Genomic DNA, 12,247 nt, shown 5'->3' with positions numbered 1-12,247 from the left:
AAGGGGTTAAGAAAGGTGGGAACAGTGGGCCCCAGCAGGGTGGGGATTTATGAGGGTATAAGAGTGCCATGTTCTTCATGGCCTTGTGCAGAGGAAGGAGTCATTTAAGTGTTCACAGTGGCCCCTGTGTCACTTCGATGTGATACCTGTTACTGTACTCTATGAATCTCAGTTATTGGCCCAACTGGAAAGGTTCTCCTGATCTGCCAAAAAATTGGTAATCCAGCCCTCTGTTTAAGGGAGCCATGCTTTCATCTGTTTCTTTACTCTTCTTTGCACTGCTATTATACATTTCCTGTTGGGAGAAAAATAAGTCAGGTTATTAAGACAAGAAGGTAGACAGAGATAAAATGGGTTTATACTGAAAAACATAATTCTCTGATTCACAGACAACTGAAGAACTTTGTGTGGGGAAAATGCATACAGCTGCAAAAGAAATGTCTACAATGTAGACAAAGTAAGAAGAGACGGTAGGAAACTTCTAAGGGACTGGCCCCTTATAGCTGCCATGAATGCACTTTTCCCACCACTGGAAATCATAAATCAGTGTTAAAAACTTGATTTCAAATGTAATTCTCAACTCAGAGAAGACCTAGTACAATTTGGAATAATATCAGAGTATCCAACATATTTTTTTCCCTATTCCCTGATGTCATCAACTTGAGTAGCAACTTCTGGTTTTAGTCATTTCCTTGAAGAGCTAGAAGAAATGGAAAGTTTAAAGATTGCCTCTTTTACACAGACTGATATCTGAAGGACGTACATGTAACTCTTGGCATGTACTGGCTAACAGGCCCTAAATAGAGATAAATTAAATGCTTTCCCCAAAGGTGGCAGAGACAGGAAAGCAAGATGATAATTTGGAATAGACATCTACTGATTGTACAGTGAACAATTAAAAAGAGAGGCCATCATGAGTAGACCTTTAAAACAGATTAGAAAATTCACCCCTCACAATGCTTGCAGTTACAAGTATACATTTTAATTGTATTGGTTGAAAAGGTTATGCCTTTTTCTTTCCTTACCAATCAGCTCACTACTCTGTTGGAAAGGAGTCAGTATACCCCCTTTTTTCCCTTATTTTCAGTTCACTTGTTTTCTTTCTCTGCCTTTTTTTTTTTTCCTTTGGTTGCACATTGTGGGAGAATAAGCACTCTGTTAGGCTTTTTCTATTGCAGGTATTTTAAAGCATTTTCTAATACAAATAAATACATTTCTTATAGGAGCTTATGACAGCTAACATGACTGATCTCTGAATTCAAAGTAAAACATAGGGTTTATTATTTTTATGCAGCATTATAAAAGGAACAGGAATATGCAGCATGTAAGAGAAGATATTGCCAGCTAACACTCCCTGTTCTTCCCTGAGCTTTGATGGCAGTACCACAACCGTATTCTGCTTACATTCATATTCAGCTGGTCAGCATGACTCCTTAACTAAAGCTATACAGTCATATGTATCTGTATCTCTATTAATATGTAGTCTTTTTCATATCCACATGGATGTAAGAACCAATCAGATAACAGGCACAAAAAATATTGTAGATGTGTCCTTTTGCTATTGTATTTGTTTAAGGAGTAATACCACTGTTGCTTGTAGTGGTAATTAGTTCCATGTTCGGGTTCTGGTTTTTTTGCGCTCTATATTTGTCACGTAATTGTAAATCTGATCCCTTTGTATGGTAAAAACCACAATGAAGTACAGAAATCAGTCAAAACATGGAACTTGTAGATAGCTATCTGCAAGGTGACAGATGCCCTCTGCCATCTCCTTATGGAAAATCTGCTGCAGTGCCACGCACCGTAAGACCTCGGTGACTTCATGGAGTATGGTGGGTCTCAGCAGGAAGTTAAAGTGCTCTAAGCACACTCCCTACATACTGTCTGAATCCTTAGTTTACATGTAATTTTAAATATAAAAACGTGTTCCTAACGATCATCCTGAATTTCCTTTCTTATTATAAATATGAGATAAGTTAATGTAAAAATGCTCAGACCTAGTCTGTGTAGCCTAGATATATCTTTATACGTGTTGCATCAAAACATCAACAGAAACCCAAGTAATCTTGATGACATCAATAAGGCAGTTACAGATAGATTTTTAGAAACAGTTGCCTAATGTTTAAGCACCCATACTCCACACACAGTTCCAATCTTTGTTCATATTGAACTAACCTTCAGGTTTCATCCGATACTGTCTTCTTCCTTTCCTCATCAGTGAGCCTTACACATGCTTACAGTCAAGGGCATGCTTAAGTGCTCTGATGAGCTGGGACCTCAGCTAAGTCTGTGTTTTTACATTATTTAAAGCAGCCAGAGATAAGGGAAAAAAACACTCAGGTGACCCAATTTGACCTGACAATTCTCAAGACTCTTCCAACACATGTCTTGGTTTACCTGACTGTTGCCTTTATGACGGGAGATGAATGTTGAAGATGTTCACTGCCCAATGTGCTTTTTGTGCTCGTTTGCTTGTTTTTTCTGTATTAACTGTTCCTAGGACCATTTTATACATACTGCTGTTTTATACATGGTACTGCAGAATTTGTTGCTTGTGTAATGATTCTGCGAAAAATCACTTTTAATGCTAGGAAGAGATGATGAAACCACATCCAACCAGAACTCACCCAATCATTAAAGAATCCAAATAAATAAAATTAGGATTCTAAAAATTGCTTAAAGCCCTAGATGATTTTCATGTTCAAAAAGTATTTCAGCCTAATTAGTTAAAAACACTATTGCTGTCACCAAACAGCCAAGACTTGAGAAGAATTTGTTGTTTCCTTTGTAACACTCATTCATTTCACAGACCGCTAAGACACAGCAGAGATTACCATGTCATGCTCAGAGGTGCTAGGAATGTGTAGGTAAAAACAGATCTCTAAACATGTCTTTGAAAAGAAAGTGCCTTTGACGTAGCCTGTATAGGACTCGGAAATCAAGACAAAAATGTCTTGCACAAAGATGTGCAAAGCACCAATATAACCAGAAGTGGGCTAAATTCAACATTGTTGAAAATAATTGAAAACAAGCCTTCCTGAATTCAACCAGGGCTTTTGGGATGGAAAGGAAGTAGGTTAAGGGGCTAATATGTTTTAAATAACCAGTACAGCCATTTCTGTTGACAAATCCCACAGACTTCGAATTTTGGTCTTTGCTTGATGTAATAATGACTGTACTAGACATTGTACCAAGAATCATAATTTAACTTGTCCTCAGACTCACAAAATATTTCAAGAAAATCAATCTAAATTAACTATTGAAGGAGGTTAATTAAACTGATTTAAGCATTATGTGGGTAAGCATATTTCAGATTTAAAGTAACCTTAATTCAATATAGCATGATTTACTTAGCCTGAAATGAGTGAAGGAAAACAAAACTAAAGCGACTTTAATTTTTAGTGAGTGTGTTGATGCAGGTAGCTAATTGGGTTTTGCTAACTTAACATTAAATCCACATCTTTAGTTAATTTCCCTCTTTGCTAACCTTGAAGCAAGATCTCAATATGATGCCACATTAATATGTTGTTGCATGCTGAAGAAAGCACAACAATACATGATTAAGTTGTAGGCCTGAAAAGACATATGAGTAACATCTTCAGAGTAGATACCAGATCAAATTAAATCGGCTGTCTGCTGAAAAATGTAATGATGCAAACCTGTAAGCAAAGAGGAACAGATACAGTAAGTGGAGTTCTTGTGGAATTTTGATTGCCTTGTTTTCATTCAGTGAATTAGTGCTGTAAGAATAAGAATGGGGTTTTGAGGTATGGAAAGATTTGGCCTTCGTGAAGAGTTTCAGTGACATTATAAATTAGTAGCTTCCCAATGTACAAGAAAACTCTTTTTTCCCCTTTCTCCTTTTTTTTTTTTTTTAAACCAGCATCTCCCTTCAGTGTTTTTTTTCCTTACACATGACATTTCTGTACTTCAAAAATGTCTGAGCAGCTTGGCAAGTTGATACAGCTCAGAGAAAATTTGAGGAGCAGAAAATATTCACTGTCAAGAATTCAGCCAAACTCTGGAATGACTGTTCTTTACCGCTGATTCAGTCAAACTAGATGTAAAGCATAACAACTGAACCAAGAGGATGATAAGCATAGACCCAGTATGATATAAAAATATTATCCTTTATTTTGTTCTCTCTACCCCCTCTTTTTCATCCTTTTTCAGAGGAAAAGGCTGTATGACCTGTTCTGCAGACGCCATCAATTAGACTGTGAATGTTTTAGTGAATTCCTGTACCAAAACACGTTTCTCAGCTCTCAGTTTATACCAGCCCAGAAACTGTAATTTTCTATCTGCATTCAGGCCTTACACATGAATAAAAAGCATTAGGATGCCTACTCCACTTGTTTCCTAAACTTTCTTAATTGTTAAGTTTCATGGACTTTTGCCAAAACAAAGCACATCTTTGTGCCCATTGTTTATCAGTATCTGTGCCAGAGATAATGTCTTCCACAAACATCTCAAAAAATGTGAAAATGTATCCAAACAGAAGTTTAGCTCATGCACTGTAACAGTCATATATAGAAACAGTAAAAAAGTTATGATGAAGAGACCTGTCAGCATTTCTGGAACTTGCAAATAATTCCAATGTGGAAAAAAATTACCACTGATTTTCCTCTAGAATTCCACAGTCAAACCATTATGGAATGTTTTAAATATTTCATGTTTGGTTAATATGGGCTTTTTTGGGAAAAAATTATAGGGGAAAACATAATTTATTTTGCACTGGATTCCTTCACTTGTTTCATATTAGAAAATGTATTAGAAAGCTTGTTCACGTGTCAGTATCCTTATCCTTTATTCAATTTCTCATCTCTCTACTTCTGAGAGGCAGTAACTGTAAATGTCTCCTCTTATGCCAGTTCCAGGACCTTGTGAACCTGAAGACCTCATTGATGGAATCATCTTTGCAGCCAATTACCTGGGCTCTACACAGCTGCTCTCTGAGCGCAACCCTTCTAAAAACATAAGGATGATGCAGGCCCAAGAGGCAGTGAGCCGTGTTAAGGTAAGAAATTATTCTGGTTCATAGAATACTCACTGATCCTCTGACAGTTGATTTCTAACAGGACCAGATCTGTAGCTCAGATCTGTTCTAAAATGCACTTGGATGAGTATAGACATCATACTGTAAACATCATTAATTTCCAGTGGTTATTATGAAAATTCATACAGCATCTCTGAGGAGAAAAATTCCAACTTACTGCAGAGTCTGTTCAAAATAATTCAGAAATTGCATGAAGATTTCAGGCATTAAGGACAAATTGTAGATTGCAACTAGGAAATACTCCATTGTCAAAGCAAAGGATATTTGTTTGGCTCTGGTTTTATTTCTCAAACTTTCTACAAATTGTAAAGATTACTCTCAATATATTGAATTATTACTTTTAAGACAAGAAGATTTGTTACTATTGTGTTTGGATTTGGTATTACTTGGTGAACAATTTCTGTGTAAATAATATAGCACTGACTGCTTCATACAGCTGTGTAATAAAAGGGTTTTTTGGTTAATAATTCAGGTAGATTTTTCTTCTACATTTTTTTGTGAATCTGCTGTAAATTCATAATCTGAATAAGCACATGGTTAGAAAGAGGAAGATTTAAATGCTAATTATGAAAAGTATGTGCTTAGTCAAGGAAATATTTGTTACTATATTTTTTAACAAAACAAGTTTGGGAAAATCATTTACGTAGCAAGAGAATGTCCTAATTGATGATTGATTTAGCATTTAGAAGCAGATGGAAGGCAAGACAGGTCTAGTTCCTTAAACATTCCAAAATTTTCAGTTTAGCATATTGTGATGTTTCAAGTAGTAAGTAATTGTTGATTGCAATTAACTCTCTCGAAACTGTTTCATGTGTAACTAGTGATCCTGATCTGTCAGGGATAATTAACAACTTTAGAAAGTCATGGAAGAGTGCTTGAATTTAGGTTTGTTCCACAATTAGACAAGATTAATATGGATTGAAAACCTCATGTTAAAATAGTGCATGGACTGTCCTTTTAAACTGCCATATCCTTAGCGGGATAAATGTTATGAGCAGCTCTTAACAGACAACACTCTCTGGTACCAATTTTTTTTGTAGTCAGTCAAAAATGTGCATAATGCCATTACATCTAATTATGCTTGAGAAATGCATAAGATGTAAAAAAGTCTTCCTTGCACATCCTGCTGCTACTGCCCTCAAATTCTTAACAGTTCGGATTCACAGTCAAAAGGTTTTCCTGACTTCCCACACTGTCTTTTCTCTTTTTTTGTGTGTACATCTGTCTGCATTCTTTTTTTATGCTGCTCCTCAGAGGATGCAAAAGGCGGCTAAAATCAAGAAAAAAGCGGTGTGTAAACTGTTTTTCTTGAATGCTAATGTTTACTTACTTTTTGTTGTACTTATCCTCCATGGAGTGTTGTGTCTTTCATTGTGGGTCCTCATAAAGTTGTCATTTGGGTTTCTTCTTTTTTAAGTAGTAGAACCCTGGGTGGAACAAAATGAACTCATTTTCTTCATTGTTCATTTGCTGGAGTGCCTGTCTGCTGCTCTTCTTGTGTTGAATTCCTGTGATTTATTTAGTCCAGATATACAGCCAATGTTACCCAGGAGATGCATATATTTTTATGTAATGCCTCTTTTTATTAACCTAAGTAGTAAGATGTATGTCCTGTGCCTGTATTAAATTATTGTCAGTATTTTAAAACAAATAAATTCAGCAGGTAGTAGGTGGAACAATTCATAAAGGAGACATTTCATTCAGTTAGAAATTTTACTTCAGTTAATTAAATACAGTTGAGGAAAATATCACTAAAATGAATATTGCTCTTTGTGATGGTCTTGGATGAAAGCAGTGCAAGTAATCTCTGCCATAGTATATGCTTGCTTTGTATTTTGCCAGATGAGACTTAATTCAAATAAAATTAATCTGAGTGAATTCTAGGCATAGCGAAGGCTTTATAACTACAGAAAAGAGCATCCTTCTTCCTTGCACTGTTTCATCAAAGAACCAGTCTCTGACCTGGAGACTGATAACTGCCTTTAGCACAGGGTGATAGAATGTGACCATTTGATTCGGGGTGCCGCTAAGTACCACTTGCAAAACTGCACTGTGGACAAGCAACCTAGAGGAATAAATAGGTTCCTGCTGGAACTTGAGTATTAGGTAAGCTTCATTGAGAGGTAGCTGCTGCTTTGCCACTTCCTCTCAGTTTTTCTCATGTGGGCAGAGCCAGGACTTAAACTTGGGAAACCACGTGGCATTACCCCATCATCTGGTTTGCTCTGTGATATGCAATATCACAGAGATATGGAACTCAGTGCTTATTTGATGTCTAAAAGTCAGCTTATGACTTTGTCATATGAGAGGAATATTAGTTCAGCATTCAGATCTTTATTTTCAAGAAAAAAACAAACAAAACATCTAAAAAACCCTAAACCCCACCACAGTACTGATGAGCACCAGCTTGCTCTAAAGATAGCAAGAGCAGTTGATGGGGAGTAAGTCACTTTCTCAGCTCTCCCACTTTCTCAGTTTTGGTGCCTTAAGTACTTACATGCATTAATGAGACAGTGGGGAAGAAGCAGCCACACTCTTCTCCTCTTCTGGCTATAAATAGAGAATTTGTACTTGAACTGTCAGTCCCAGGCTCTGGAAATTCACTCTTACCCACATAATCAGAGTATGCTTCACTCTTTCTATGCAATAAATGCATTCTCTGCATGTATTTAGAAACACCTTTGAATAGCTGTCTTTGTAGTGGTTTAACAGTGCAATTGCCTCACATCACATTATGCGGGATCAGTGAATTTGTCATTCTAAAGAGGAAATTAAAATTCCCTTTGTAACAAAGTATCTGTCTTTTAGACTTCAGAGGGAGATTCCCAGGCCTTGACTGAAGTAGATCTGTTCATCTCCACACAGAGAATTAAAGTTTTAAATGCAGACACACAGGTAAGTGTCAAGAATAAGGTTGAATTAAACTCCATTCTTACATTATTAGTGCAAAACTTTAGTAAATTTGGATAAATTCACTGTTGTAAGAATATTCAGAAAGAGCAGTGTTAGATCTGGTACTGCTGTTACACTTGCCACCTGCCAATGTAATACTGTCACTAGTTTTGCTTGTTTGATGTATTGGAAAATGTCTGCATATTGCTGGGATCCATAATTCAGTTCAGGATAAGATTTGGGAGCCTTTAAGAATGCATGTATACTGATTCCCTGAAATAGTTTCAGTACCCAAATTTATGGCCCAATGGGAAGTCATTTCTGCTTTGACTAAGCTATTCCTATCTGGACATTCTACCTCAAATTTTTCCATAAATAACATCTGAGCTACCATACTCAGATGGAAGATGGAAAGAGAAAATGGTTATTGAACTTGTATCTTGGTGTATAGGATCAAAGTTCAGAAATACGTTTAATTGTAGAAATAAGCTGAAACTATAGGAGATATTTCAGGCAAGATAAAGGTAACACACTACATTTAGGATTTAATTTTGTTTTCAGTTAGCATATAATTTGTAACAATGCAAACCAGGAAGAACCTACTTCTTCTGGAAATTTGAGAGCGTTGGTATCTTCTAATATGAGGGTAGTGATAGTATCTCTAGGAAATGTATTCTTTTTAACATAGGCAGATGTCCTTAACATGCCACTAAAACTCCCAAGAGATGGAGCCACATCTAATATGGGCAGCACTATTTACAGTCTGCCATCCATAAATTGTCCTGATTCTGCATTTCATCCATTTCATCATCAGTTATGATCCAACTATTTGTCCTTGCTCAGCCTTTCTCTGACCTCATGGTAAATTTGCATCACCCACGGAGTCTACTCTCAAAGCTTATGACTACTTTTTGCATTAGCAGAAAATGGAATGCTAGTAATTATCATTGTAAAGATAACTGCAGACAGCTATTGGCAAATGAACAGCTACGGTACATGTACAGTGACAGCACAGAATGGCAGATACGGTCTCTTTGCTGAGTAAGGATTAGTCTTAGTGGAAGTCACTCTTTCCCTTCTTTAACCAGTTCAGCATTTCAGCTGAACACTACCCTTTTTAAAAATAAGGAAGTCCTTTGAGGCTGGCCATAAACACTTTGTCAATGCAACTGCTATCTTATTCTGACTCCCCTGAGATTTCTAGCAACATAACATGTAAGGCACCATGAGGAACAGTGTCTAGTGTGAGCTGGCTACTAGATGAAAATTGCAGTGCTGCAAATTACTATAATTACAGGCTCTCTGGCATCTACCCTGGGTTTTTTGCTTTGCCCTTTTTTTTGTTTCCCCCCCTTCTCCCCCCCAACAGTGTGTCTTTCAGAGAGCTGTAATAGACTTACTCCTATGATTTTTAGCACTGCAGTTGAATTGCTTTTGCATTTTGGGCTTGGTAACATTTTTCAGTGCTAGTGATGTTTCCTGACTGGTATAATTACCATAGGTTTATTTCAGCTAGTGTGGCAGCTGGCAGAGACAATCTGTTCTTTCATGGCTTTATCAATTATATGAACCCTATTTCTGCAGTGTGCCAGACATGTTTTAACCCATCTGTAGTGTTGTGTAGCTCACATGCTGTAGGAGCTGATTTAAAAATGTAAAATACTCTGTTAAAAAATGACATGCAGCATGGTTCAAAGTGCCAAGTAGCACCAGTAAAGGGTATTGCCATGCTGGAACAGACCCAGCTCTGGTGATTCTGTAGCCCTCAGCAACACTAGGAAATGGCACCCCACCAATTTTTAGTTGTTTATGCATTTAGCTACTGAATGCATTCAGCCCAAGCTGACCATCTGTTTAGTGTATGTGACAGAAGCAACCTTGGTTTGGCCACATGCCTGCTTCATATGAGCACGAGTCTTCCCTCTGCTGCAGCTTGATGGGGCTCGCAGTCAGCGCATGAGAATAGCAGAAATACCACAGCAGCCTCACCCATCTTCTTGCTCATTCAGTGTAGACAAGCTGGGAGTAAAGCAACTGGGAAAACTAGCAGAGAAAAGGGAAGATACAGGGGTCACAAATGTGGATGTGCAGAGCATCTGGTTCCATAAAATTGTCTGACTCATTAGGCTTTCCAATTCATACTCCCATGGGACTACATTGCTTTAAAGCCTGGAAAAATGCTCAGTCTCTCCTTCTTCAGGTGTTCCTTAGAAAGGATGGGAGATTCTGAGAAAGGGGAATCTGACCAGAAGATGGAACAAGGGGGTTTGAAAAAGGTAAATTGAGAGGATGAATTTGGAAAGACAAATATTAGGTAAACAAGGCTGGAATGGATGGGACCTAGAGAAGGGATGAAGGTAAGAATAGAGAAGCAGACAGAGATTGAGGGATTCATGACAGAGTAACAAAGGAGGAGAATGAAATTGTAATACTGGTAAAGGAAAATAGAATGGAATGGAACCTGGAATGAGAAAGGAAAAACCAGTTCATGAGTAACCTAAACCTTGTCTTAACCATTATCACTTTTCATCATTTAGGGATAAGAATGGAACATTTCATTTCAAGCCTGAGAAGAATAGTTACAATAATTCTGTGGGTAGTGATTCTCTTTAGTTAAACAGGTGGTGCCAAGAAACAATAATTATTTATATTTTTCTGTGTCAAGTTAAATTGTACTGAAATTCTTAATTACTCTTGTCAGTTTTAGGAACCATCTTCCTCTCTTAGGCCATGGAGATTTTCCAACTAATGGTAAACAAATACCTAGCTCTTTATATATATAGCTGCTGCTATGTAAATGATGGTATTTCATAACATATTATATGTAATTTTGAAGGATCAGATATCAAGGAAAACCCTGTTACTATAGGCAGAGCAAGGAGGCTATCAGTCATCCCCAAAAGGCCTTCTTAATAAAAGTACCCAAACACCACAAACAACAAATCTGTAGTTATTTTTCCTTCCTTCACATTAGAAATATCCATGCATGTATCCAAGCAGAGGCAAAAAGCAGAGACAACCCCAGCCTTAGCCAAATCCCAAAGATAATGTAGACACCACAAAGCAATTTACTGACTTAAAACTAAGAGATATCACAAAGTAAAGCAAACCAAATTGATTCAACAACAAGGTTGTATGTTGCTTTTTTAAATTCCAATTCAAGCAGAATTTGGTAGATGTTTTTACTGTTGAGGCAGTGTGGGGAGGATCCTCAGCAAGTTTGATTATCCTTCTGGTTGTTTCCAACAGAGTTCACAGTGAAGAAGAACACACACTTCTTGAATGCCTCCTCAAGAAGAAATGTAAACCAACACTGCTTTAAAATACCATTTTGTGGCTTCTATGGGTCCTTATAGCTGGGAAACTTTTTCTAAGATTTTGTCTAAGCTGTCAAACTACCTACCATATGAGCATTGCTAACAGAAGTTATTACTACCTTTATTCCTCTCCATACTTATACACAGACTTTGGTAACAATGGTTTTTTTTTCTTTCAAGGCACTTAAGGGAAGTGCAGTCAATCATAACCTGATTGCATGAGGATTCCTAAAACTCTTGTTTGAAACATAAAAGCATCTTACCATTGCAGAAGAGCTTCCACAGTGACATGCCTTCCTGTGAAAAGTTGTGGCATTTTATTTGTGGTTATTAAAAAAAAAAAAAGATAAATCAGGGTTTCTTTAGAGTATCTTGAACAAAAAATTATCTAAGCCAGTAGTGCAAACAAGTATGTTATTCTGTTTGTATATCAGATTCCAATGTCACATACATTGCTTTATCAAAAAGACATTACTTTACATACAGAAGACTTTTAATGAAAATCAGGCTGCTTGCTGTTGAGCCACGTTAATTCAGTTGTACTTGATGCTGAATTCAGAAATCATAACGCTTCCTCCAAGTTCATATATAGTGGTGCGCAGAAACTTACATCATTGGAGGTTCCTCCTTCTAAGACCTCATCGCTCTTTTATATAAGAAACAAATGATAGAAACATGAACTGGAGAGAAAATAGTAGTATCTGAAATAAAACAAGTTTTGTGACAACATAGCCTTCTCTGACTACAAACAGGCACTTGGTTTTCATTTCTCCAAGACAGCTCAATAGTTAATTAAAGCCACTGAATATATTACTGTGAGGAAAAAAAAATTGGCAAGACGTAGACTGGGATTTCCCTGCTAAAGACAGAAAGTAAAGTCAAGAGTTTAAAAGGCTAAAGTAATTAAAAGGATGCAGAGCTCAGGGATTTGAGGGAGAGGCTTTTATTATTTAGTACTCTTCATGTGTAAGAAATGTTCCTT

The 12,247-nt window shown here is 37.0% G+C and overlaps 1 protein-coding gene and 1 long non-coding RNA gene across 4 annotated transcripts in view; one reads left to right on the top strand and one right to left on the bottom strand.

Annotated features, from left to right (window-relative positions):
* APBA2 (amyloid beta precursor protein binding family A member 2) overlaps positions 1–12,247 on the top strand; it is an 80,533-nt gene that overhangs the window by 54,739 nt on the left and 13,547 nt on the right. For 2 of the 3 annotated variants that reach the window (XM_054169165.1, XM_054169166.1), the window contains exons 5-7: positions 4,872–5,017; positions 6,311–6,346; positions 7,865–7,951. In XM_054169165.1, coding sequence (XP_054025140.1) covers positions 4,872–5,017; positions 6,311–6,346; positions 7,865–7,951 — 269 coding nt within the window. The remainder of the gene's footprint in view (positions 1–4,871; positions 5,018–6,310; positions 6,347–7,864; positions 7,952–12,247) is intronic. The other variant, XM_054169167.1, reaches the window with a different exon arrangement.
* LOC128898037 (uncharacterized) lies at positions 50–11,602 on the bottom strand. The gene is made up of 3 exons (XR_008462671.1): positions 11,529–11,602; positions 6,387–6,483; positions 50–295 (listed from the first exon to the last, which is right to left on the bottom strand). It is a non-coding gene; the product is annotated as an uncharacterized LOC128898037 (long non-coding RNA).

This window comes from Dryobates pubescens, chromosome 17, assembly GCF_014839835.1.
Source record: "Dryobates pubescens isolate bDryPub1 chromosome 17, bDryPub1.pri, whole genome shotgun sequence".
Taxonomy (NCBI): Eukaryota; Metazoa; Chordata; class Aves; order Piciformes; family Picidae; genus Dryobates; species Dryobates pubescens.
Note: the sequence above shows the minus strand (reverse complement) of the source record. Positions and strands in the feature narration are given on the sequence as shown.